The 25,514-nt window shown below is 39.2% G+C and overlaps 1 protein-coding gene across 4 annotated transcripts in view; it reads right to left on the bottom strand.

Annotated features, from left to right (window-relative positions):
• Positions 1–25,514, bottom strand: part of dnah3 (dynein axonemal heavy chain 3) — an 84,223-nt gene that overhangs the window by 30,502 nt on the left and 28,207 nt on the right. For all 4 annotated transcript variants that reach the window (XM_068217263.2, XM_009297659.4, XM_073941130.1 and 1 more), the window contains exons 21-45: positions 25,437–25,514; positions 24,564–24,743; positions 22,151–22,287; positions 21,846–22,047; positions 19,466–19,558; positions 19,273–19,383; positions 19,062–19,176; positions 18,749–18,947; positions 18,384–18,492; positions 17,059–17,172; positions 16,754–16,930; positions 16,103–16,194; positions 15,806–16,025; positions 15,594–15,728; positions 13,836–13,947; positions 12,542–12,783; positions 11,031–11,131; positions 10,584–10,689; positions 6,892–7,021; positions 6,581–6,808; positions 5,805–5,908; positions 4,712–5,006; positions 2,370–2,549; positions 2,159–2,282; positions 1,822–1,978 (exon numbers count right to left, since the gene is read on the bottom strand). The exon at positions 25,437–25,514 is cut by the window's right edge and continues 39 nt beyond it. In XM_068217263.2, coding sequence (XP_068073364.1) covers positions 1,822–1,978; positions 2,159–2,282; positions 2,370–2,549; positions 4,712–5,006; positions 5,805–5,908; positions 6,581–6,808; positions 6,892–7,021; positions 10,584–10,689; positions 11,031–11,131; positions 12,542–12,783; positions 13,836–13,947; positions 15,594–15,728; positions 15,806–16,025; positions 16,103–16,194; positions 16,754–16,930; positions 17,059–17,172; positions 18,384–18,492; positions 18,749–18,947; positions 19,062–19,176; positions 19,273–19,383; positions 19,466–19,558; positions 21,846–22,047; positions 22,151–22,287; positions 24,564–24,743; positions 25,437–25,514 — 3,741 coding nt within the window. The remainder of the gene's footprint in view (positions 1–1,821; positions 1,979–2,158; positions 2,283–2,369; positions 2,550–4,711; positions 5,007–5,804; positions 5,909–6,580; positions 6,809–6,891; positions 7,022–10,583; positions 10,690–11,030; positions 11,132–12,541; positions 12,784–13,835; positions 13,948–15,593; positions 15,729–15,805; positions 16,026–16,102; positions 16,195–16,753; positions 16,931–17,058; positions 17,173–18,383; positions 18,493–18,748; positions 18,948–19,061; positions 19,177–19,272; positions 19,384–19,465; positions 19,559–21,845; positions 22,048–22,150; positions 22,288–24,563; positions 24,744–25,436) is intronic.

Below are 25,514 nucleotides of genomic sequence, written 5' to 3'. Positions count from 1 at the left end.
GCAATAAAAAGGCAATCCTCCTTATAGACCTTTTTCATGGCTGCTGCATGGAGGGCGCCATAGCGACCAGCGTCTTCCGGTAGAATGCTAAAAACTTCCGTTTACAGCGTGTCTCCATGATTTGCGTTTTTCTGTCATTTCGAAATAACACTAGTCTTAATTTTCACCTTGTCACAGTTATTAAATCAGTGTGTCAGTGGCACAGTACAGGCTACGTGTGTTTGTCAAACATTTTGGTGAATTACATTAGTTTGGGCTGGTTATATATTTGAAATAAAGAGAAAATGTTGACTTTAGCGATGACGAGGCTTCATTTAAACTGCAGAAGATGCCGTCTGACAACGAGGGAAAAACGCCTCACAGCAGCTGTTTTCCATCCTATTAGATCGCATTTCTTTAAATGATCAGTCCAGGAGATGCTGCTGATGGACAACAGTGTTAGTTCAAAGAGGATAAAAGCAGGTAAAATAGATTAAAATTATCGTTTCAAAGCTGTCCAAATGTGACTGTTTACACGCATCACCTGCCGACCGGAAGTTCTACACATTCTCCTTGCGCATACACGCAAAGCATAATGGGTAATTTTGCGTTCCAAGAAAAAGGTCTATACTCAACCCATACCAAACCACCAGGGGCCGCCCCTTGCTCTTTAATGTGAGTCTGTTCTGTGCCTTTGTTTAATTTAGGCATGAAAACACTTTGAAATAAGTGTAAAAACGGAGGTATTCCCTTCCTTTCCATTACAGACAAAACAATGCAGTCATGTAGCGGTGCATGACTGTCGGACGCGCTCCAAAGTGATAAATAGAGCTGTTTCCCAAAAGGATTCTGTCCACACAATTTGAAAGTCTGGGCTTTGGGTGCGTGTTTGAATAGTTTGAACAGACATATACACATAATTAATAATAATAATAATAATAATAATATCTAAATATGTTGATTTTGGTGGGTGTTCTCCAAAATGAATTTCGTCTTAAATGAGCATAAAAAGTTAGGAAAGCAATCCAATGCTTTTATTATAATGTTAGATCTGTGCATTTCTAAAGTGACATAGCTCTTATAATATCCCTTATTTTCACATCCCAATGTTGACAGGTATGAATTACTGCCAGGGCTCAACAATAAGGACTGCCCGATGGCCCGGGGCCAGCGTGTGAGATGCTCGGGACAGTAGACAGGATAGTTACTGGCCCCTGCATGATCGGGCCACTGCTGCCTTGTCACTGAAGTTCAATTTATCTGTAACTATTTGTCAATTGCGTGCAAATACAGTCTTAGAATTGAGAAACAGTTTGGGTTTTTAAGCCTTCAAATGCAACCTTCTCAGCTCCTCTTATCTGATAGGATGTTGTGAGCAGGTTATTTTTTTCAGTATCAACCAGTACAGCAAAGAGACAGCAACATGGTGGCAACTTTAAATGATGATGCTAAAGGAAAACATTTGTTTCTAACGTCTTGGAAGCAGACGTTAACGAGGATACACCACGACAAAAAAAAAGAAGTGATGTTTTGTTCAGTTTGCCGTCAGTTTGGCAGGTCAGCCATCTTATGTTTCAAAACACTTTGAATTTTGCTTATTAAACATTAATTAACATTTTTTAAATATTTAAATTCTAGATTTACAAACATTTTTGACACATTTTTTTTATTTGTGGCTAAGAAATAGCTATTAACGTTTTTTTTTTGGTGGGGCCAGTGAAAATATTGATAGAGGAAGTAAATATCGGAACCACTGGTCCAATTAGGCCAGTAGAAAAAGTCCTTAGCGTTGAACCCTGACTGCATTAATTCACTTTTATAATAAAATATATATGTGTTTACCTGCATGTGTGTTGATGGACAGAGCATTACTCCCCTGATTACCCTTGCAAAATCTCGCAGATTGAAAATATAATGAGATTTAGATGGTGTTGGGAGGAAACTCTCGATTGCATCCTTATACACTGCCATAGTAGCTTGGACCATGATTTTACCCAACCTACAACAGAAGCATTAATCCAGAAATTATTCAATCATGAATTTCAGCTTGCACATAATCCAAAAGACCACAAGTAGGCTACAAAAAATGTGAAGAAAAAGTGTTAAAAATTGGTAATTTTAAAAGCAATCACATTCAGGCATTTTAAAATCAGATTAAGTTCACCATAAATCAACACACCTGTAGAAAGAGGCATCGAACCCATTGCTGAAGTGCCAGTCGGTGATGGATGTGAAGATGTTACTCAGAGTCTCATCATCAAATGTGTCAATAGATAAGATGTTTAGGTGACGTGTAAATCGTCCTGCGAGAGAGGAATTATACTAAACACAGTTACACAGAAGAAACTGACTGATTTAGAGACGAGCATTAATGATCTGAGATGTGTCACCTGTGATGTCATTTCTCCCCCCACCAGGGGGCCCCATAGCAGACATATACAGCACATCTTCAATGTCCAACCTGGACGTGTCTTTCTTATCATACCAGTGATGATGATCGATCCACTGCCGCAGCAGTTCAATAGGCGGCTGAGCACCGTATATCTCCTTCGCGGGCATGTTCAGATCATCTACAGGACGTTTTACAATACACAGATTGTATCTTCGCCAGTTCACAAAATTTAAAGAAAACAAAAACACAGCAGGATATATCTTTGTGTACATTTTTTATATATAATGTCTATAAAAAATTCTAAACATATTTATAATTATGAATCTGGCCGTTACACCAGATTTGTGAAGGTATAACACAAATGCTTTTTCCTTTTCTAAATGGAAAACATCATTGTGATCTCATTTTCACAGAGGAAATGAACAAACTTTCTCTCGCAGTCTCAAGCATGTAACATGGTTTAATATGGAATTTGACTAAGTATACAGTTGAAGTCAGAATTATTAGCCCCCCTGAATTATTAGCGCCCGTTTATTTTTTTCCCCAATTTCTGTTCTGTTCTGGGAAGATTGTTTCAGCACATTTCTAAGCATAACAGTTTTAAAAACTTATTTCTAATAACTGATTTATTTCATCTTTGCCATGAGGACAGTAAATAATATTTGACTAGATATTCTTCAAGACACTTCTATAAAGCTTAAAGTGACATTAAAAGGCTTAACTAGGTTAATTAGGTTAACTAGGTAGGTTAGGGTAATTAGGCAAGTTATTGTATAACGATGGTTTATTCTGTAGACTATGGAAAAAAAATAGCTTAAAGGGGCTGATAATTTTGTCCCAAAAATGTTTTTAAAAAAATGAATAACTGCTTTTATTCTTGCCGAAATAAAACAAATAAGACTTTCTCCAGAAGAAAAAATATTATCCAACATACTGTGAAAATTTCATTGCTCTGTTTAAAATCATTTAGGAAATATTTTTTAAAAGAAAATAAAAATCAAAAGGAGGCTAATAACAATTCTGACTTCAACTGTATATTTGACCTCCCCAAACCATTTAAACAAAATTCTTGCTATAAGTATTTTTATTTAATTTTGTGATTTTATTATATTTAAGATGTATTTAATTTAGAATGCATGTTTTATTAAAAAAATAAAAAAATAAATAGAATGGCCAGGAAAACTGTAATTACATCTGTCTTGAAATAATGTGCTCTGAGTTTCAGTTCACCTGCTATATCAAATTGTTTTAAAAAATAATAATAAATTAATTTATTAAATCTTTTTATGTGTGTCTTTAAATAGCCGCGTAGAGTTTAAATAATACAGTGGATGTACTATACATTTTTAAGGTAAATTTTTCTTATGTTTATAAAAGAAAATTAAATAGCAAGGCCTTAGCTATACAATAAATGTACAGCAGGGAAAATAACACATCATGTTTTTTCCTGTGAATAATATTTCTAAAGGCACTGTTTACATGGAATTAAACCAGATTTCGGTAAAAACCCAAACAATACAAACATAAAAGCAAAACAAAACAAAAACAAATCTGAAATATTAGCTATGTGTAATGACAAAGGAATTTAATACTTTCTATAAAAGGCTTTTTAGGTGCTGCAGCTTAAAGGCGCCTCTCATGTGAAGAATGAAGTCACATGCATTGCTCAGGTGTGAATTGCTCACAGACTTCAACAGAGTGTCAAAATCTGCATGGTTCTGTGAGTCTCGTCTGTCAAATCTGACCTTTAGTTTGTATATTTCTATTGGGTTCAAGTCAGATGATTGGCTAGGCCATTCTCCAGCTTGATTTTCTTTCTCTGAAAGCATCTGAGAGTTTCTTTGGCTGTGTTTTGGATTATTGTCTTGTTGAAATGTTCAAGCTGGGTTCATCTTCATCCACCTGCTAATGTAGATGTTGGACTGAAGCAGCTGATATTCATTTACACTGAGGAAGAGCAGAGGGTTGCTGAAGAACTACTGAGAGATTTCAGCTGCTGTCTGGGCTTTCCCTGCTGAACTACACCTTCCTTTCTTCATGTGTTCAATGTTTTTTCCCTCCTTCATTTAAGTTTATTACACACAACTTCATTTGTAAACTAATTAGATATGTTTGTTTGTTTGTTTGTTTTTTTTGCATATATGGAGTTCTTTGGTTGCTATCAATTTCCAGTGAAAATTTCATGTCAACAGCACTTTTAGAAATAAATATATATATATATATATATATATATATATATATATATATATATATATATATATTTTTTTTTTTTTTTTTAAATGGTGTCGTGTTCAACACCTATTTTCCCCGCTGTATATTACCAACAAATTCAGTTCTTACCAACATAGATAATGCACTTCTTGCCAACCGGTGGGCCAAACACACCCTTGCGCCGGCGGTCCAGCTTGGACATGATGATGTCCTGGGTCTGGTTGGCAGAGGTCCGAGCAGAGAAGTTGATGCAAATGGGTGTGTAGCGCTCTTTAGACAGAGACATCAAGAAGTTGTTATTGATCACAGATTTGCCAGTTCCTGTGGGTCCCACTATTAGTACGGGCACTTCATGTGACAGGTATGTTCTGAGGAAGAAGAGCTGCCGTGAGGTTTCTGCCGTGGGTATGATCAGATCAGACACCTGAGAGAGAAACAGTGGATTATTCAGACACACTGATCCTGTGAATATGTGTGATTTCCCCCTATAGGTTCAGTTACCACTGGCAGGTATCACTAATGTCCTCCACATGCTCACTTGAAAAATATATACAGTGCTTATAGAAACTCATCATACGACTTTTAATTAGCCTGAAATCAAATCACATTTCTAATAACTTTTTTATCTTTTGAAATGTTTCTGTAGCCTTCACCTAACCTGTACATTTCTACACATTTATCCTGAAGGTCTTATAAATATAGGGTGTAATGTGAGTAAATGTATAGATTTTCACAGTGTATGATGATTTCCTATAGGCACTGTACTGCAATTCTCAGTTAACATTCAGATGTGTTATGCTTTTAGGTATATGCTTCAATTTAATTGTTCCATTTACTGTAGATTACATATTTACTACTAGAATTTAAATTATTATATTCAGATTTTATATTTATGTTACACTTTTTTAAATACTGGAAAGTGTAGAAAAATGACAACTGAAAAGCATCAATAACAAATCATTTTGTCAATTATTTTTATCTGAACAAAATTGATAATGAACAGTTTAGTGTTATTTAATCCCATCAAAATGTTAATATATTCACAAACAATATTTTGAGAGTTTTATTTACATTTAACTACATTTTATATGTTAGCTGCTTTTATTATAATCTCTGCTGTACTTAATTTCCACATGCAGCTGAAATAAAATACATTATTATTTTACATTTAAGTTCAAGTAACTATTTGGTTGTTGTTGCTTTATCATGTTTGTTAACTAACTTTTGCACCAGCAGGTATGACTCTGTCCTCTTTAGCAATAGATTCTGTCCAGTTGTTCCACTGACCAGGACCCTGCTTATGGAAATAGTAATCATAGACGGTTCCTGTGTGGAGAACGGAATACAAACAGACAGAAGACTCAGAATGTTATTGTACATGACTCTTGACTTGTGTCATTAGCTTTTTAATAATGTCAATCTCAGTTCACATTTAGAATTGAGGATTTGTGACACTTGAGCCCAAAAACTGAGTAAAGTTGCACGGGTGTATTTGTGGGCATAGCCAAAAACTCATTGCATGAATTTTTATTTTAACAAATGCATCCTATGAAGAAACTTTGTAAATTTTCTACTGTAAATATTTCAAAACATTACTTTTAATTAGTAATATGCACTGTTAAGTACTTAATTTTGCCACATTTTCTCAGTATTATGATTTTTAAATAAATTAAACAAAATTTAATTTATTTTATTAATTAAATAAAAAATTATTTATTTAATTAAATAAAATTAAATAATTTTGCCAAATATTCTCTTACCATATCCTATATTTATTCAGCCTTCAGTTGATGTATAAATTTTAATTAAAAAAAAAACTGACCCTTATGACTGGTTTTGTGGTCGTAATTTGTCATATCTTTAACAAATGACAAGATTTTAGCTTTGAATGTGCTAAGAAGTAATGAATCTGCAGAGAATTAATGCATTACTTTATTAGGCCTGGAAATATCATTGAATCCCCGTCATTAAATAGTCAACCAGAAATATAATGCAGACCTCTCTCAGGGAACCCATTGTTTTTGGTGAGCTTCACGCTCATAGGGCGCGGGTGATCAGTGATTGTGCCCATGAGGAGGTTTCGGTAGAAGGTGTCAAACTTATTCCTGCTGTTGCCATTGACGGTTCCCCCCAAACTCCACACCACAGCGAAGAGAAACAGGGACTGAAGCCACAGGGTCATCTGCTGACTGGTCATCGACTCTGCTCCTTCCTGAAAAATCTCATCTGCACACATGAACACAAATCATGTAAGACAGATTTAAAAACATTCCTATGATTGAACAATGTGTGTGACTGTGTGCATATACCCAGCAGACAGGTATACAGGCGCATCAGACTGTAAGCCAGGTGAATGGGTGACGTCTGAACTAAGAATCCACACTCGTGGTAAATAAAGTCCAAGCAAGGTTGAACCAGCCAGTTGAAGAGATCAGCAATCTTTGACAAAACACACAGGATATTATTTGTTATTTTATTAGCATGCATTAAAGCCTGATTTATTATTCTGAGTGATCGGCATAATCCAGGGTGCATACCTAACACATAGCCGACACCATTGTGAGCATTCATACTTCTGCATTCTGTCTGAGTTGCACTGTAATAAAACTTCCGAGATACTAATAGGCCGTGGGGTTTTTATCTTTTACTGTGTCGAGTTTCTTGATTTGAGTTTACACCAGAAATATGTGTGATGCTACAGTAGATGTCTCTCAAACACATTCATTCAAGGGGAAAAAGGCGGGAACAGGGAAATTTAATCAGAAGCATTTTTAGACTAGCAAAAAATAGTCTTGTTATAAGAAATAATATTTATAATATGCCAAAATGAAGTGAGTCTTTTCTTAAAACAAGCAAAGTAATCCGCCAATCAAGCAAGCGAAAAAATCTTGTTTTTCTTTTGATATAAGATTATTTGCTTACGTCATTGGCAGATTATTTTGCTTGATTTTCTTCGGCTTATTCCCTGATTGATAAGTAGTTGCCACAGAGGAATGAACCGCCAACTTATAAATCATATGCTTCACGCAGCGGAGGCCCTTTCAGCAGCAACCCAGTACTGTTGAACACCCATTCACTCTGTCATTCACACACACTCATACTCTACAGCCAATTTAGCTCATCCAATTCATCAATTCATCCAACACGGGGAGAACATGCAAACTCCACACAGAAATGACAACTGACCCAGCCGGGACTCGAACCACTGACCTTTATTGCCGTGAGGAGACGGAGCTAACCACTGCACCACCAGACCACCCCTTAAGGGAAAACTATTATTTCTTAAATACATTATTTCTCAAAGGAAGACAATAGCCCCTTTCACACAGTGATACCGGTAAATTTCTGGAAAATTTCCGGAACGACTTTACCGGTATATTGAAAAAGTGCTGTTCACACAGGCGAGGACGTTACGGAAATTTTCCGGAAAAGAGCATTCACACATCCATTCCAAAATACCGGTAAATTCTGACATCATTCACCACAAATGAGCTTTAAACGGCTGCGCTTGTGTTTGTAAACATTTGACTAAATTACAAACTCTGTGGATGATCAATATTGTGAACAACTTTTGCAGGATCACTTTCGCATGTCGAGATGTTCATAATATGTGCGTGTGCAGGCGCTCATAGGCGCACACAAAGCTTGAAGGTAAACAAACAACGGCTTATCATAAGCATCGCATCGATGATTATTTACACAGTTGGCATTAAGAACAACATATAAACGTAACCTGACTAACTTTTAGCAGCTAAATGTGTCTGGAAAAATATTCAAAGGCTTTTATCCTCACAAACCGCGTGGACGTAAATGCGTCTGACTGTTGTGATTGGCTAAAGCAGACGTCTCACGTCAGCACGTTCTAGACGTGCACGCGCTTATTACGGCAATCTTCCTTCTGCATTCACACAGCGCAGCATTCCGGCAAATTGCCGGTAATGTTACAACTTCTCTTTCCGGAAAATAGCCAGAACGAATTTACCGGTATTTTCAAAAAGGACCTGTTCACACATACAACCTTTCCGGAAAATTGCCGGCAATTTTACGGAAAGGTCTGTATGTCAGAAAGGGGCTAATATGTTTGGATTGTTCAGAACAGGGGTGCCCAAACTCTGTCCTGGAGTGCCGGTGTCCTGCATAGTTTAGCTCCAGCTTGCTTCAACAGTCCTGCCAGAACGTTTATAGTATAGAGTGGAGGAACTATGACGTCAATTTGTATGCAAAAACCCGGAAGCGAGTTAGCATTTTAGCACTTCTGGTTCCCTCGTCCCAAAGTCTATGGGTTTTTTGAATGGGGTTTCAGTAAAATCGCTTAAATAAGGTCCGTGGCTAACACCAACTCAAGATATTTTCACGTTTTATTCTACGACATAAAACACATCAGTTACAGCACACTTTTGAATTTTTAATTCGGCCATGCTTCTTTAAAAAGACGGTTGCTATCAAGTTGCTAAATGGGACTACAGGCGGTGTCGGAGACATTATACGTTATCGAGCTGATCTGGTCTGGAGCGCAGCTCGCTTGTGTTGGGCATTTGGATTTGTCTGTTATTTAGGTATTTTCATGAATAGTATTTTATATTTTTCTGTGTTTTTCTAATTAAGAATTCAGATTGTGTATAGATAATGCCTTTACATGTAAAGGCTGTCGAGACAGATTCATTTGTTGATCATTTATTTTAATGAAGATACTGCTCACCAGTGCAGCCTGTCTCTCTCCTGCCCTCAGTAATGTAAACGTGTGAATAAATGTGTAAAAATACAGACATGTTAACTGTCATTTTAACGTGAACAAGTGATTTTTCGTCTTTTTCTCTTCATCTGAACACATTTTACTCAGTCATAACTGCAATATTTACACTCCTCCAAAAAACGTATAGCAGATGTGACTGTATGGGCTGCTTTTCGCTGTATGTCGTGACATAAAAGGAATATTGAATGTTGCTCTGTGTCCATGATGATGGAACTTGCAGCCATTTGATAGACTTGTTCCTCCTCACACCTCATTTCTGTCGTCTGTTAAGGTAAGCAGGCTGTGTGCACGCGAGCGATACACTTATTTAGATATGTCTGATGAAAATACTATATAGGCAGATTTATACACGCAGTTTTAAATCTTTTAGAACAACCGCAAAGCAAAACAGATGTATTTCCCACGTAAAAACGATCCAAAAGGCACATAGGTCTATGTATTTTTGCGTATTTATTTGTTTGTAATATATAGCGTGGATTATAATATAATATACAGAGAGATTAACTCTTTGTCATGGACATTATTTCTAAAAATAAGCTTGATAAGTTGTCTGTAGCAGGGTGAGACGAGCGCCCCAAGGGCTCTGTAGTCCGTTTATAGCCTAATGTTAGCTTTTTAACTCTTGCGTTTGCATTTAAGATCCAAAAGTGCTCCAAGTTGTATTTTCGTGTGAGGATTATCCGGCTGGACAAAACATGTAAGTGTAATAAACCGTGTTTGAACACAGAGCTTATTATTTGCAATCTTCGAAAAGCCTATGGGAAAATCCTATAGGGATTTTCACGAGGGAACCAGTTTTATGCTAGCAGCCGATTAGCCTACAAAGTGACGTCATAGTTCCTCCACTCTATATCTAGTAAGAGCTTGATTACCTGGTTTAGGTGTGTTTGATTAGGATTGGAACTAAACTCTCCAGGACCGAATATGGGCACCCCTGGCTTAGAAAATGCTTCTAGATTTAAGAGTTTGTAGAGATTTGAAGTGGAAACAAGACACAATCTTTTTTATACTAAATACTCACTAAATACTAAATTTTATGCTAAATACTCACACTCCCTTGGCCCCGCCCACACTCATCACCACTTCCAAGCTGACCAATCATAGCTCTTGCGCTCTGTGTCACCACAATGTGAGCGTTTTTTGACAGATGCGCGTCAGGATATGACGATGGGTATGTGATTGGCCTACCGCACACGCTTGATGCAGAAGTATAAATTGGCCTTATGTCACGTGTCATGCCTTTCTCACCAGTGTTCTGTGTTCATCTGCCAGGCTCTCAGGTAATGTGTTCATGTAAGAGTCTCTCAGAGGCGTCCAGCCCAACTGATGCGGCTCCATGTAGATCATACCGCATCTAAACACAACACACACTCTCATTCTAAAGCCTGGGGTTATTATGATGCTGCTCAAAGTAATCTCTGCATTTATTTGCAGTAAAAACAGTGATACAGTGAAATATTTTTAAATCACTACATCTTTTATGCAAATTTTCAGCATTTCTCTGTGTCAAATGAATACTCAGAAGTCATCTTAAGAGGCTGATTTGATGTTTTCTATCTTTGTGTATATAGTAATGCATTTGTTTCAGGATACTTTTTAAAATGTCTGTCACATTTGTATTGATGGGCTGTATCTCCATCTAAAACGTGTTGAATTAGTTGAACACTTTGAAGCAAGCTAGTGTTAGTTGTTTACCTGCTCACAGTAGCTGGTGATGCCTGCTCCAGATCAGCAGGCTCAAAGATCAGACTCATTTTTGGACTCATCTGAATGATCTCCCCACTCATCAGACACAGCTGTTTAACAGTGAAGCAGTCAACTGTAAATCGGGGGTGTCCAAACTCAGTCCTGGAGGGCCGGTGTCCTGCATAGTTTAGCTTCAACTCGCCTCAATACACTTGCCTGGAAGTTTTAGTATACTTAGGCCCCGTTTACACTAGTACGTTTTAGTTTTAAAACGGCGTTTTAGAATGAAAACGATCCGCGTCCACTCTCGCGTTTTACCCAGCGTTTCTGAACTGCTCTCCGTCCACACCAAAGCGCTGAAAACGCACATCACATGACCACACTCACACTCTTTGGCAAGCGCTGCAGCCCGTCTACCTAGATGAGAGCTCTGCTAGTCGGACTTCTCATCAAGCATCTCCCGCTGGATCTAATCTCACTATATTTATTAAACGGGATATTTCATTCATCTTGTTGTCTTTATCTAACGACATATTCCCTGACTTTGGTCATTGGAATCTATTACTTGTTCTCAGGTAACGTGTTTTGGCTGAGCGCAAAGATAATGATTAATGTAAGCACGTACATTCTGTATATTGACTGATCGCTTGCCTTTATTTCCTATAATGTATAAACTTATTATACTTTTATAATGGCTATTATCGATTATTAAAACTGATATTTAGCAAAAGAGAGGGTATGATCGTATTTTCACTGAAATTGAAAGGAGACAGTTGTTATCGGCTCCGTTTTGTTATAAATATCCACAAAGTGAAGATGACGCTCATAAATGCAGCACGACGCCTCAACATTTCTGCTGTCTGTTTAGTTGTTAATATTAAAATGAAAATAGGCAGTTCCTTAAATCATGTTTACATTTTATTGTTGAGAAAGTGAAACAACGTAGGGTGATGTGAATGAAGTTATAAAGTAAAGTTTTCTTTGAAGATTTACCCGTGTCCTCGGTATAGTCTGTTTTCCATATCAAACTGAGAAGAAGAAACTGCAGCCTTGATCAAACTTGCGAAGTCTGAACTTACACGGAGAAGATGCAGGACTGAACTGTGTGTGTTAGGCTACTTAATATTCAGGAAAAGCCCCAATCAGAGAGGCGAATGTCGGCAGCCCCGCCTCCGTTTTCAGATGTCTCCGTTTTCCATCATCCACACTGAGACGGAGCTGCAGCGTTTCAGAATGAAAACAGCCTCTCCAGCGTTTTCAAAACGCTCCGTTTTCGGCGCTCGAGAACTCCGGCGTAGTGTGGACAGATGGCGTAACCGTAGCAAAACTTATGCGTTTTCAAACTAGAACGCATTAGTGTAAATGGGGCCTTAGAAAGAGCTTAATTAGCTTGTTCATGTGTGTTTAATTGGGGGTTGGAAGTAAAATATGCAGGACACTGACCCTCCAGGACCGAGTTTGGGCACCTTTGCTGCAAGCCCTTTGGAAGTGTGCACTGCAGCATAAAAATGTAAACATACCTTCTTGTTGTCATCCAAAACAGTGTTCATGTTCTCAATCCAGACTGCGTCAATGGGCCCGTCGAAGATGATCCACTGGCGGTCGTCATTGGTGCACTGGGCCTGCTGTCTGAATGAAGTGGCCAAAACACCATCTGACCACTCGTGACTCACTGGATCAAAACAGCCGTACAGCTGCCCCATCGTGACCGCCTTCGGGTTTATGATGCGGAAATCTACTGCAAACTCCTCTATCAGTCCTTCTGTATAGACAAATAACAAACACACAACATATACTAGATCCTGATCTCATGTCACTTCAATCAAATTTTATATATACTCTACTATTCAAACAGTTTTTTAAAGTCTCTTAAGTTCAACCATGATGATTTTCAAGAGTTCACACTTAGCTGATGATTGATTATAAAGCGTGTTTGGCATGCTGTCCCGGGAGAGAGCCCTGAGCTCATAAGATCCTCGAGCCCGGGGCTTCTTCTCTTTTGCAGGGTGAGAGGGGAGTTTGAGCTCAGGTGGGTCTCGAGAACTCCCCTGCTGTTTGAGGCTAGTGTGCAATTAGGGATTGCTATGAAGATGCAACTACTTACTAGGAGCACGTCTAGAGTGCCGATTTGGATTAGTCAATTAACTTAAGTTGTGTGTTTTTAGATGGTGGGAAACCCACTCGAGCACAGGAAGAACATGTGATCTCCACACAGAAACTTTGATTGGCTTGGTAAGGACTAGAGCCAATGACGTTCTTGCAGTGGGTCAACAGTTACCTAAATATAACATTACTTTCATTATCACTTACATTCATTTTCCTTCGACTTAATCCCTGATTTATCAGGGGTCTCCACAGCGGAATGAACCGCCAACTATTCCAGCATATGTTTTACACAGCGGATGACATTTCAGCTGCAACCCAGTTCTGGGAAACACCCATAAACTCTTACATTCACACACTCACTTATACATCATGGCCAAGTTTGTGTACAATTCACCTATATTACATGTGTTTGGACTGTGGGAGAAACTGGAGCACGCGGAGGAAACTCCCACCAACACAGAGAGAACATGCAAACTCCACACAAAAATGTCAACTGGCCCAGCTGGCACTCAAACTAGCGACCTTCTTGCTGTGAGGCCACTGGGCCACCGTGTCCCCCTATAAAATATATAAAGTGTTATTTATTTGTAATGGCAAAGCTGATTTCTTAGCAGGCATTACTCCAGTCTTCAGTGTCACATGTTCCCTCAGAAATCAGTCTATAATATATAAACAAAAGATTAAATTGAACAAATATGAATTGAACACCTTTATAAAGGTCTCCCAAAGCTCCGGCCAGAACTTTATAAGCTGAGGTTTTTCCACCCATTGGCTCGCCGACAATCATGAAGCCATGTCTGACCAGCATCATCTCATACACCTGCACACACAACAACACAAGTCAAACCAAGTTTATTTGTATAGCACTTTTCGCAGCAATTATCGTTAGATCATAACATTATAGTCGAAATCAGAAACATTAAGCAGTTGTGAATAGGGTGGGCAGCATATAAATATACTTAACCTGCAGTTATATAGTATATAGCAGGGGTGTCCTAATATAGTCATGGAGGGCCGGTGTCCTGCATAGTTTAGTTGCAACCTACTTCAACACACCTGCCTGGAAGTTTCTAGTAGGGTTGTTATAATACCATCAATTTAGGCTACAATACTATACCAGCAAAAGTATCATGATACTAAGTCCTATAAATTCATAACTCAAATCTCAGTAAATGGTCAGAAAAGCAATATTATATATGTCATAATACTTAAATTCAATTTCCTTATTATTAAAAAATGTATTATACGTACAAATATTCTCTGCTTTGTTTGAATATACTGTGACTGTTTTGTTGTTATTGCAATAATAATAATATTATAAATAAATAAATCATTGATCACGCCTTATGAAACTACGACCCGTGTGCAGACAGTTAAAATGAAAGTAAAATAAGGTGGTCTATTGATTATTTGCTGGCACAAACGTTTCAGCATTTTAGTGACTTTTCCATATGCAACATATTGTTGAACCGTCAATAGTTCACACCTATCTGATGATGGATTATAAAGCTTGTTTGGCATGCTGTCCCGGGAGAGAGCCCTGAGCTCATAAGATCCTCGAGCCTGGGGATCCCTCTTATTTGCAAGGCGAGAGGGGAGTTTGAGCTCAGGCAGATCTGGAGAACTCCCCTGCTGTAGTAGCTAATGAACAGATAGAGAGTGCTCTTAAGAGATAACTACTGACTAGGCGCATGTTTATGGTGGCAGTTTGGATAAGTCAATTAACTTGAGATGCATGTTTTTGAAATGTGGGAGGATACCGGGGAACCCGGGGGAAACCCACATAGGCAAGGGGAGAACATTTAAACTCTGCACAAAGGTCAGTTGGCTTGGTAAGGACTAGAACCAGTGACGTTTTTGCTGTGAGGCAACAGTACTAACCACTGGGCCACCGAGCCACCCATCTAGGAAAGAAGGAGGAGTAAGGGTGGAAGGGGGGATTCTTCAAAATGAAGATCGCTGTGATATGGAGCTTGGAGTATTTAAAGTGGCTTAGGAATCGTCTGATTGATAAATTGAATAATGCGGGGCCGGCTGCAAGCAATCATAAGCACGTGATCCTCTCCAAATTAGTTTATTAATAAACTTTACTTAATGATGATACTACTGTTTACTAACTACAGTGGCACCGCCAGTATTCTGGAGCCATAGTATCACGGTACTACCGAAGTACTGGTAAATCATGCAACCCTAGTTTCTAGTATACCTAGAAAGAGCTTGATTAACTGGTTCAGGTGTGTTTAACTGGGATTGGAATTAAAATAAGCAGGGCACCTGTCCTCCAGGACCAAGTTTGGACACCCCTGGTATATAGTGTCCGTCCAAAAAGGTGATGTGTAGATGTACATGTTCAATGAAGTGTATTTGTGTATTATCAACCGATTTATCCCCTTTAGAAATTCTGTTGCTTTAAGAAACTTGGTTGCTTTTGCATCTACATCTCAACTATATTAAGCTGACTTGTACTTGTATTATTTTGCTGATGAACCATGGCACAGGCTGCAGTTTCATCTTGCCGATGTTGTCATGCAGAGCCTTTAGCAGTAGCTCATAATCTGGTTTGGCGAGCACCACTCCAGGAAACAGATCTGTGATGATTCCCTAAAACACAAAGAAATGCAGCATTATTAACCATGTGAAAATCAAAATAAAAACAATATGAAATTTCATTCCCACACCTGAAACAGTGGTAAGTCTTGAGCAACAAACTTAGCCATGTTGACATCCATAAGAGCTCTGAGGAGCAAAACGATCTCGTCCTCCTCTGGGTATTTGAGTTTCAGGTTTCCTGCGGCAGTCAGGACGGATTTCACCGCACGCATCCCATAATCGTAGTGCGGTTGAGACGAGAGCTGCTCTGAACACAGACGATACGTTGCCACAATCTTCTGAGCCAGACTGAAAACCACAAAACCAGTCGGTGAAACTTTAAATAAAAGTTGAGGACAGATTAGTTCGACTCAAGCTGATTTTACCTCCGGGAAGCTGTGAATCCCATTGAATAAAGCGATATTTCTCCAATCAGCCCATAATCTGGAACCATCATAGCAACTGTGCGGAACAAAGCCTAAAAACATGCAAATGTACACAGACAAAGCATGAATGGTAATGCTCAGAAATGAACAACATTTAAAGGAACCGCTAATTAAATAATTAATAACATCTCATACAGTCCCTGCTGAAAAATCCAGCTTAAACCAGCCTAGGCTGGTTGGCTGGTTTTAGCTGGTCGACCAGGCTGGTTTTAGAGTTGTTTTGGCCATTTCCAGGCTGGTTTCCAGCTATTTCCAGCCTGGTCTTAGCTGGTCAGGCTGGAAAATGAACAGCTAAATCCAGCTAAAACCAGCTTGACCAGCCTAGTTTAAGCTGGACATAGCTGGTTTTGGCTGGGCTCCCAGCCTGGCTAGGCTGGTCAAGCTGGTTTTAGCTGGATTTAGCTGGAAACCAGCCTGGAAATGGCCAAATCCCCTCTAAAACCAGCCTGGTCGACCAGCTAAAACCAGCCAAGCAGCCTAGGCTGGTTTAGGCTGTTTTTTTCAGTAGGGGTAGGACAGGATTATTTCATACTGAGCAAACATAAGCAATTCTACAAGACTTCTAAAATAATTCAGCATGTTTTTGGTTACTTTGAGGTTATCGGGTAGTTCTGCTCTGCCTGCGTATCCTGGATTCATGGTGATAAACACGCAGCATGTTGGGTTTAGGGAGAGCTCAGTTCCCTCAAACATAAACGTCTTCATGTTTCGCATTACAGCCTGCTGAATACTCAAAATCTGCTGAGCGACCACAGACAACACCTCCACCTGGCACAAAACGACCAACACTAACTTATAAGCAAGCACAGTCATCAATAACACTGCATTATTTGATTGATTAGATAATTAGATGTTGCATTTCCACTCTTTTGTTGTGTTTATCATGCATTACTGACCTCTATCCGGTTGAACTCATCAAAACATGCCCACGCTCCAGACTGTGCCAGGCCTTTGAAGAATTTACTCATCGCTTTGTAGTCCAGACCATCAGAACAGTTGAACACCACACACTAAACAACACACAATAGCGTGCTTATCGTACAACAAAATTAACATGAAATTACAATAACAGTGTTCATAGAAGCTTTATTAGGTACACCTGTCCAACTGCTCGTTAACGCAAATTTCTAATCAGCTAATGGCAGCAACTCAATGCATTTAGGCATGTAGACGATCTGTTGCAGTTCAAACCGAGCATCAGAATGGGGGAGAAAGGGGATTTAAGTGACTTTAAACGTGGCATGGTTGATGGTGCCAGACGGGCTGGTCCGAGTATTTCAGAAACTGATGATCTACTGGGATTTTCACGCACAACCATCTCTAGGGTTTACAGAGAATGAAGAAAAAGAGAATATAACCAGTGAGCGGCAGTTCTGTGGGTGCAAATGCCTTGTTGATGAGGCCAGAGGTCAGAGGAGAATGGCCAGACTGGCTCCAGCTGATAGAAAGGCAACAGTAACTCAAATAAGCACTCGCTACAACCGAGCTCTGCAGAAGAGCATCTCTGAACACACAACACGTCCAACCTTGAGGCGGATGGGCTACAGCAGCAGAAGACCACACCGGGTGCCGCTCCTGTCAGCTAAGAACAGGAAACTGAGGCTACAATTCACACAGACTCACCAAAACTGGACAATAGAAGATTGGAGAAACGTTGCTGCTCTGAGTCTCCATTTCTGCTGACACATTCAGATGGTCGGGTCAGAATTTGGCCTCAACAACATGAAAGCATGGATCCATCCTGCCTTGTATCAATAGTTCAGGCTGGTGGTGACGGTGTAATGGTGTGGGGGAGATTTTCTTGGCACACTTTGGGTCCATTAGTACCAATTGAGCATCATGTCAACGCCACAGCCTACCTGAGTATTGCTGTTGACCATGTCCATCCCTTTATGACCACAGTGTACTCATCTTCTGATGGCTGCTTCCAGCAGGATAACACACCATGTCATAAAGCGTGAATCATCTCAGACTGGTTTATTGAACATGACGATGAGTTCACTGTACTCAACTGGCCTCCACAAATCTGCAGAAACTGTGTGATGCTATCATGTCAATATGGAGCAAAATCTCTGAGGAATATTTCCAGTTCCTTGTTGAATCTCTGCCATGAATAAGTAAGGCAGTTCTGAAGTCAAAAGGGGGTCCAACCCCGTACTATTAAGGTGTACCTAACAAAGTGGCCGGTGAGGCTATGTGTATATGAAATGATCGTGAGCACCTGTTTGGCGAGTGCTTTAGCCAGATCTTTAGTTGTCTCTGTTTTTCCAGTTCCTGCAGGACCCTCTGGAGCTCCACCTAGATTTAGCTTCAATGCACCCATCAGAGTCCTGTCAACCAATCAGCATTCAGCATCAACACTTAAAACCACACAATTACTATAAAGCTCAACTAACAAATTAGGGGAATGACTGTACACAAAATTAATTAGATGGGAAAATACTGTTAGAATTCATACAATGATGGTAAAGCACCTGTAGAGATCAACTGTTCTCTAATAAATCACTTTTTTTTTTTTGCCCCTTGGATGGAAAAAGACAGCTAAAAGTCATACTGTGATGTTGCAAATGCATCACTTGAAAGCACCTGTAGCAGCGGTCAGTTAGTGGTGTTATAACCAGACGCGGTGAGTTGCCAAGATATTCATATCCGTATCTGATAGCAGTGGTGATCATCCTCAACATGACCTCTCCATCCTCCCAGAAATAGCGCAGCTGGGAAATCCACTGGAAATCATTAAGGGATGAAACTCCGTCCTGGGCCAGCTTGCACACAACATCACGTGCTGCATGAGACAACGAGGCAAAGCTGAATTTTTAATCATCATCATTTATTATCATATGATTATATTGCTTATATTGAAGTACTTATTATATAATGTTATGAAAATGACATATACCGTGAACATCAATGACAATAAGAGCTCCCAGAGTCATTCTGGCTCCGCCTGACAACTTCCCTCTCACCAGCTCAACTATATCAGTGATCTGAGCGTTGCTCTGCTCAACATAAGACTTAAACAGATGGATAACAGAAACATGTGAATACATTCTGCCTATCTGCACTAAATCAAAACTGCTGTGCGTGTGTTTGTGTGTTCACATGCTCACAGGAAGAGTGTTGTTCTGTATTGCATCAGATACTTCACTTGTCCAGAAGATACAGGACGCACAGATTACAACCTGACCAGGCCACAGCAGCACCCATTTCTTCCTCGGCATCTGAAAGATGTCAAATTATTAAACACAATGTGCTGATTCCATTCTATGTTACAATGAGCGTTTGTTTGTGTTTATTCTGTACCTCTGAGTACTGCTCCATTCCTTGTTTTATGACAGCTCTGATACTCATCAGCATTGTGTTTTCAACCTGCAGAAGCCACTTCTCGACCATTCCCTAAAATTCACATTACAAAGCTGTACATGTGGCTAAATCACACAAACATTTGTCATGCAAAAGCTTTTTTTTATGTTTTCCCATAAACCAAAGTCAATTTAATCAAGAATTTATGAAGGTAATTTCTTGCACTATACTGTGACTGCTGTTATTTACGAAACCCCAAAAAGGATGTGGAGGAGAAAAAAATTGGCTGGGTGAAAGAAAAAATAATGGGTGAAAGAAAAAAATGGATGGGAGGAAAATATATATATTTTTTTAAAGTTTTTGCGTTCTCTTGCAAAATGTTGTTCTCTCGCAAAACTGTTTCTTCACAAACACTTCCTGTTCACTTCACTCACGTAAACCCTTCTGTTTTTGTCGAAATTCTCCCATATTTTACCATTCTATCCCACTTTCTTTACATTAATACTGTGCGTCGATCGTCGCCTTTCATATGCAACCTCTGAACCAGTGAATGCATGTATAAGCGCTGACTGACAGACGCGCTCCGTACAATAAACTGATCCCAGCTCAGCGTCTGTACACGCTATTTAAAGTGACATCTGTTATCAAACAAGTGAGCAGCAAATGAATCTCATGTTTTGTTTTATAACAGAGGCAGGGGTGGACTGGCCATCTGGCAATTATGGCAAATGCCAGAAGGGCCGGACCTTTTATTTTAAAATGTGGGCCGGTGTGCTATTTTTAAATTTTTATATGTATTGTTTTTACATGCAGGCAGCTTTCATCTCTTGCAAGAAGTGAATATGATGATGATAATAGTAATGATAATAATAAATGTTAAGCATTGGCCCAATCTTGCTGGTTTCGAGAGGGGCCGACCCAATCAGAGAGGGGCCGACCCAATCAGAGGTTACGTGGATGTAATCAAAATCTGGCAAGAATGTCAAACAAACAGTAAGTGCAGCACAACCTAATTGTCAGAGATGGACTGCAAAAAAGGAAAGGTGGTGCCAAAAAGCTCAGAGAAAGCAAAAGATTGCTCTAAAATCAGACGCTGCCAAATGCATAAAATTAACTGAAATAGTCTCGAAAGGGGGCAGCGCAGTGGGTAGCACTGTCGCCTCACAGCAAGAAGGTCAATGGTTCAAGCCTTGGCTGGGTCAGTTGGTGTTTTAGTGTGGAGTTTGCATGTTCGCGTGGGTTTTCTCCCGGTTTCCCTCACAAGTCCAAACACGAGCTATAGGTGAATTGGTTTACACATATGGGTAACACATATGCTGAAAAAGTCAGTGGTTCATTTTGCTGTGGCGATCTCAGATTAATAAAGGGACTAAGCTGAAAAGAAAATGAATAAATGAAATGATTGATGTATAAATTTGTTATAAATGGGTTGTTTTTGTTTCAGTCACATGCATTAAAAGTTTAAATATATATAATACATAAGGTACTGGTTATATTATTTCACCATCTGTGCACCAATATAAGTAGTAAATGTGCGTGTCCGTGGATAGGGCTGTGTCGGTGTGGTAATATGGGCTGGTGTGGCTACAGTGCCAGGGCTGATTTTTAGTCCCAGTCCACCCCTGAACAGAGGTGTCACTGTAAGAATGCACAGATTAATAATGAAAGCATTCCATTACTTTAGAAACTGTTTGCGCTCATTTAACAGAAAATGAGCTGTTTAAAATAAAACATGCAGGACGGAGATGTTTACATATTATTGAGTGTATTTGTCTGTTTAAACAGGTACTCCTCTGTAAATGTGCTCCTCTGTAAATGGCGTGTACAGAAGCTGATCTGGGATCAGTTTATTGTACGGAGCGCGTCTGTTAGTCAGCGCTTATACATGCATTCACTGGTTCAGAGGTTGCATATGAAAGGCGACGATCGACGCACAGTATTAATGTAAAGAAAGTGTGATAGAATGGTAAAATACCAGAGAATTACGGCCAAAAACGGGAGGGTTTACGGGAGTGAAGTAAACAGGAAGTGTTTGTGAAGAAACAGTTTTGCGAGAGAACGCAAAAACTTAGAAATATATATTTTCCTCCCAACCATTTATTTTTTTCACCCAGGCAATTTTTTTTCCCTCCACTACGTCCCTTCCGGGGTTCCGTAGTAATTGTAAATGCTATTATTAACTGCTAAATAAAACAACAATTTTAATAAATCAAATGACAGATTGAAATGATTAAATACTTTACCAAATATGATAATTTTAACTTCACTTTTTATGTAGATTTTACAGTAACCACATAATGTCTATAGAGTTCAGCTATCAGTAAAAAACTTTACATGACTATGTGAGGGAAATACATTTTATACAACTCTCTGCCCTTACCTTAGCTTTAACTGGGTAGATGGTCTCTATTAAGGGGACAATCTCTTTCTCTGAGCTGATCATTCCTGTGATCTCCAGGTCAGGGGTGAATTCTAGCTTAGCGATGCCCTCAAAACACTTTTTAAGATGAGGCTGAACACGCAGCGGATCCTTCGTCTCAGACAAGATCTCCAACATCTCATCATTAGACAGGAAGAAAAACCTAGACAGTGAAAAACAGACCAGCATTGATTCTGAACATTAAAATGTGGCGCTAGAAGGTGTTTTACCATCTTAAAGAGGTAGAGCTGTATGTTTAATCTTACCGAGGGAAGAAGAGTCTCTTTGTTTCCAGGTATGAGTTCAGACCCTGCTGTATTTCCTCTAGGAAAGTGTTGGACTCCTGAAGTCGACCCAACATGTTAGGCTGCTCTGTGGCCACCAGCACGTGTGTGTCTTTTAACTGTTAGCAACACAGATTACACTCAATAATGTATGGCTTATATCTCATCAGCACTCAAGATTTTGGCATGACTGTATTTTGTAATATACAGTTGAAGTCAGAATTATTAGCCCCCCTGAATTACTAGCGCCCCTGTTTATTTTTTTCCCCCAATTTCTGTTCTGTTCTGGGAAGATTGTTTCAGCACATTTCTAATCATAATAGTTTTAGAAACTTATTTCTAATAACTGATTTATTTTATCTTTGCTATGATGACAGTAAATATTATTTGACTAGATATTTTTCAAAACACTTCTATACAGCTTAAAGTGACATTTAAAGGCTTAACTAGGTTAATTAGGTTAACTAGGCAGGTTAGGGTAATTAGGCAAGTTATTGTATGATGATGATTTGTTCTGTAGACTATTGAAAAAAAATTAGCTTAAAGAGGCTAATAATTTTATCCCAAAAATGGTTTTTAAAAAATTAAGAACTGCTTTTATTCTAGCCGAAATAAAACAAATCAGACTTTCTACAGAAGAAAAAATATTATCAGACATACTGTGAAAATTTCCTTGCTCTGTTAAAAATAATTTGGGAAATATTTAAAAAAAGAAAATCAAAATCAAAAGGAGGCTAATAATTCTGACTTCAACTGTATGTAACATTAGGGGACCTATCATACACCCGGTGCAAGGTGTGATGCAATTGTTGTTTGCTAGTTTCAGCTTGGCGCAAGAGTTGTTTTGAGGTTTTGCAGCACGCTGTTTAAATAGCAAATGCATTTGCGCTCATGTGCGCCCATAGGAGTTCTGGTTTTTAAAAAGGAGGCGTGTTGAGGCGCATTGCTGGTGCATTGCTATTTTGAGGAACTAGAATACACTGTTCAATAGATCAGATCAAAGCAGGTCTATAGTCCAGCGCAGAGCGCGTTAGTTGTACACCTCGCTTACACACTGCTTAATACACACAGGATGTATAGCAATGCGCAAATATCTTTACACATTAAAAAGAATTAAAGGATTAAATATTACAAAAATTATTATTTTCTATATAAATATAAAAACCGCCACCTCCATGCCTTCTTTATCTCTGGGGGCTTTTTCAGTTTATTCATGACAATTTGATTTTGTATTATCTTATTATTAGTAGCTGTATTATTTATTATATGCAGATTTATATTTGTTTTATTAAAACAAGCTTAGATTTGTCCACCAGTCAGGTATTAGACCATATTAGGCATAGCATGTGTGTTTGGAAATAACTGACCACACTTTGTTATTATTGTTCATTTATTTGTTTGCTGGAGATTAGAACTGAATTTAGAAATTGTTTTGAAACAAATCTTTGCGCTTAAACTAAATTAATTATTTATAGGCTAATCGATGTCTCTGTGTACGTTATCCCTATCCACGAGAGTGAAAGTGAAAGTAATAATAATAATAATAATTCCTTACATTTATGTAGCACTTTTCTAGGCACTCAAAGCGCTTAACACAAAATTGGGGGAGGGGGGGATCTCCTTATCCACCAGCAGTGTGCAGCATCCACCTGGATGACGTGACGGCAGCCATTTTGCACCAGACCGCACACCACACTAGCTGATTGGTGGAGAGGAGACAGTGATGAAGCCAATTGGGATATGGGGTTGGTTAGGAGGCCATGATGGACAGAGGCCAGTGGGCAAATTTGGCCAGGATGCCGGGGTTAAATCCCTACTCTTTTCGAAGGACATCCTTGGATTTTAAACGACCACAGAGAGTCGGGACCTCAGTTTAACGTCTCATCCAAAAGACGGCGCTCACTGAGCAGTATAGCGTCCCCGTCACTATACTGGGGCATTAGGACCCACACAGACCGCATTCTCGCGCTGCAGATGCTCTGTTTAACTGTTTTCTCTCTAGTGAAACGCTCAGTTTTCCACTTACAAAATTTGTCATGTAAATAGCAAATGCGCAACGGATCGACGCAACTGACTCTTAAAGGGAATGGGAGATCAGACTCTGATTGGTTTATTCTAAAAACACACCTATAACTCATTAAGAGAATAAGCTCAACCCTGTTAGACCATGCGCCACGGCGCAAGGCGGATTTTTCCGTCCTTAAATGGCAAAAGCAGATTCTGACACGCTCTCAATGCGTTTGCGCCCTGCGCTTTGCACTTGCGCATGGATCGTCAAAATAGTGCCCTAGAACCACAGATCTACATAGTCCTTGCTATTCCTGACTAGCTGCTGCTCATTAGCTGAAGATACGATCATAAATCTATTAAAAAGTCCATAAATTTAATTACACACCGATTCAGCAACAATGTTTTTCCAGTAGCTGTCTACGATGGCAAACTTGCGTCCGTTTTCTGGCATCTGTGCGATGATGTCCTCCGAGCTGAAAATGGGCTCTAGATACATCCACATGCTTTGACACTGCAACATCCCATCCAATATATCCTGCATGCGCTGCAACTTCTCTTCCCAGGCCTAAAGAGAAGAACAGAGGCAGACATTCACTCATTCATTTTCTTGTTGGCTTGGTCCCTTTATTAATCCGGGGTCACCACAGCGGAATGAACCGCCAACTTATCCAGCAAGTTTTTACGCAGGGGATGTCCTTCCAGCCGCAACCCATCTCTGGGAAACATCCATACACGCATTCACACACACACACACATACACTAAGGACAATTTAGCCGACCCAATTCACCTGTACCAAATGTCTTTGGACTGTGGGGGAAACTGGAGCACCCAGAGGAAACCCACGTGAACGCAGGGAGAACATGCAAACTCCACACACAAACGCCTACTGAGGCGAGGCTCAAACTAGAGACCCAGCGACCTTACAAAGGCAGACATTATTATGATAATTATTTCATTGTCACATTATTTGCTGTAAATAATTTATTTACATATATATTATTTACACATCTATGTAGTGTAAACTGAGTCTAATGTTCACCTAAAATATTATATTTATACCACACAAGCTATTCTTGTTATAACTAAATTAACAACAACAATAGCTTCAGACATAAGTGGTTGATTACACACTTCTTAAAGATACAGTAGCACAGCATAGTCATGGAAACTAGTGTGTAACCTTGATGAACATTTAGGTAACCACAGTGAAAACAAAAAGACTGTGCAGTAAGGAATATGAGCATATAAGCAGTGCACCTTTGCTTCGGCCTCGATAGGTTTGATGAATGGAGAGCCTCTCATTGTCTGAGTCTTGATGATATGATCATCCAACAG

Source organism: Danio rerio, chromosome 24 (assembly GCF_049306965.1).
Source record: "Danio rerio strain Tuebingen ecotype United States chromosome 24, GRCz12tu, whole genome shotgun sequence".
In the NCBI taxonomy this organism is placed as follows: domain Eukaryota; kingdom Metazoa; phylum Chordata; class Actinopteri; order Cypriniformes; family Danionidae; genus Danio; species Danio rerio.
Note: the sequence above shows the minus strand (reverse complement) of the source record. Positions and strands in the feature narration are given on the sequence as shown.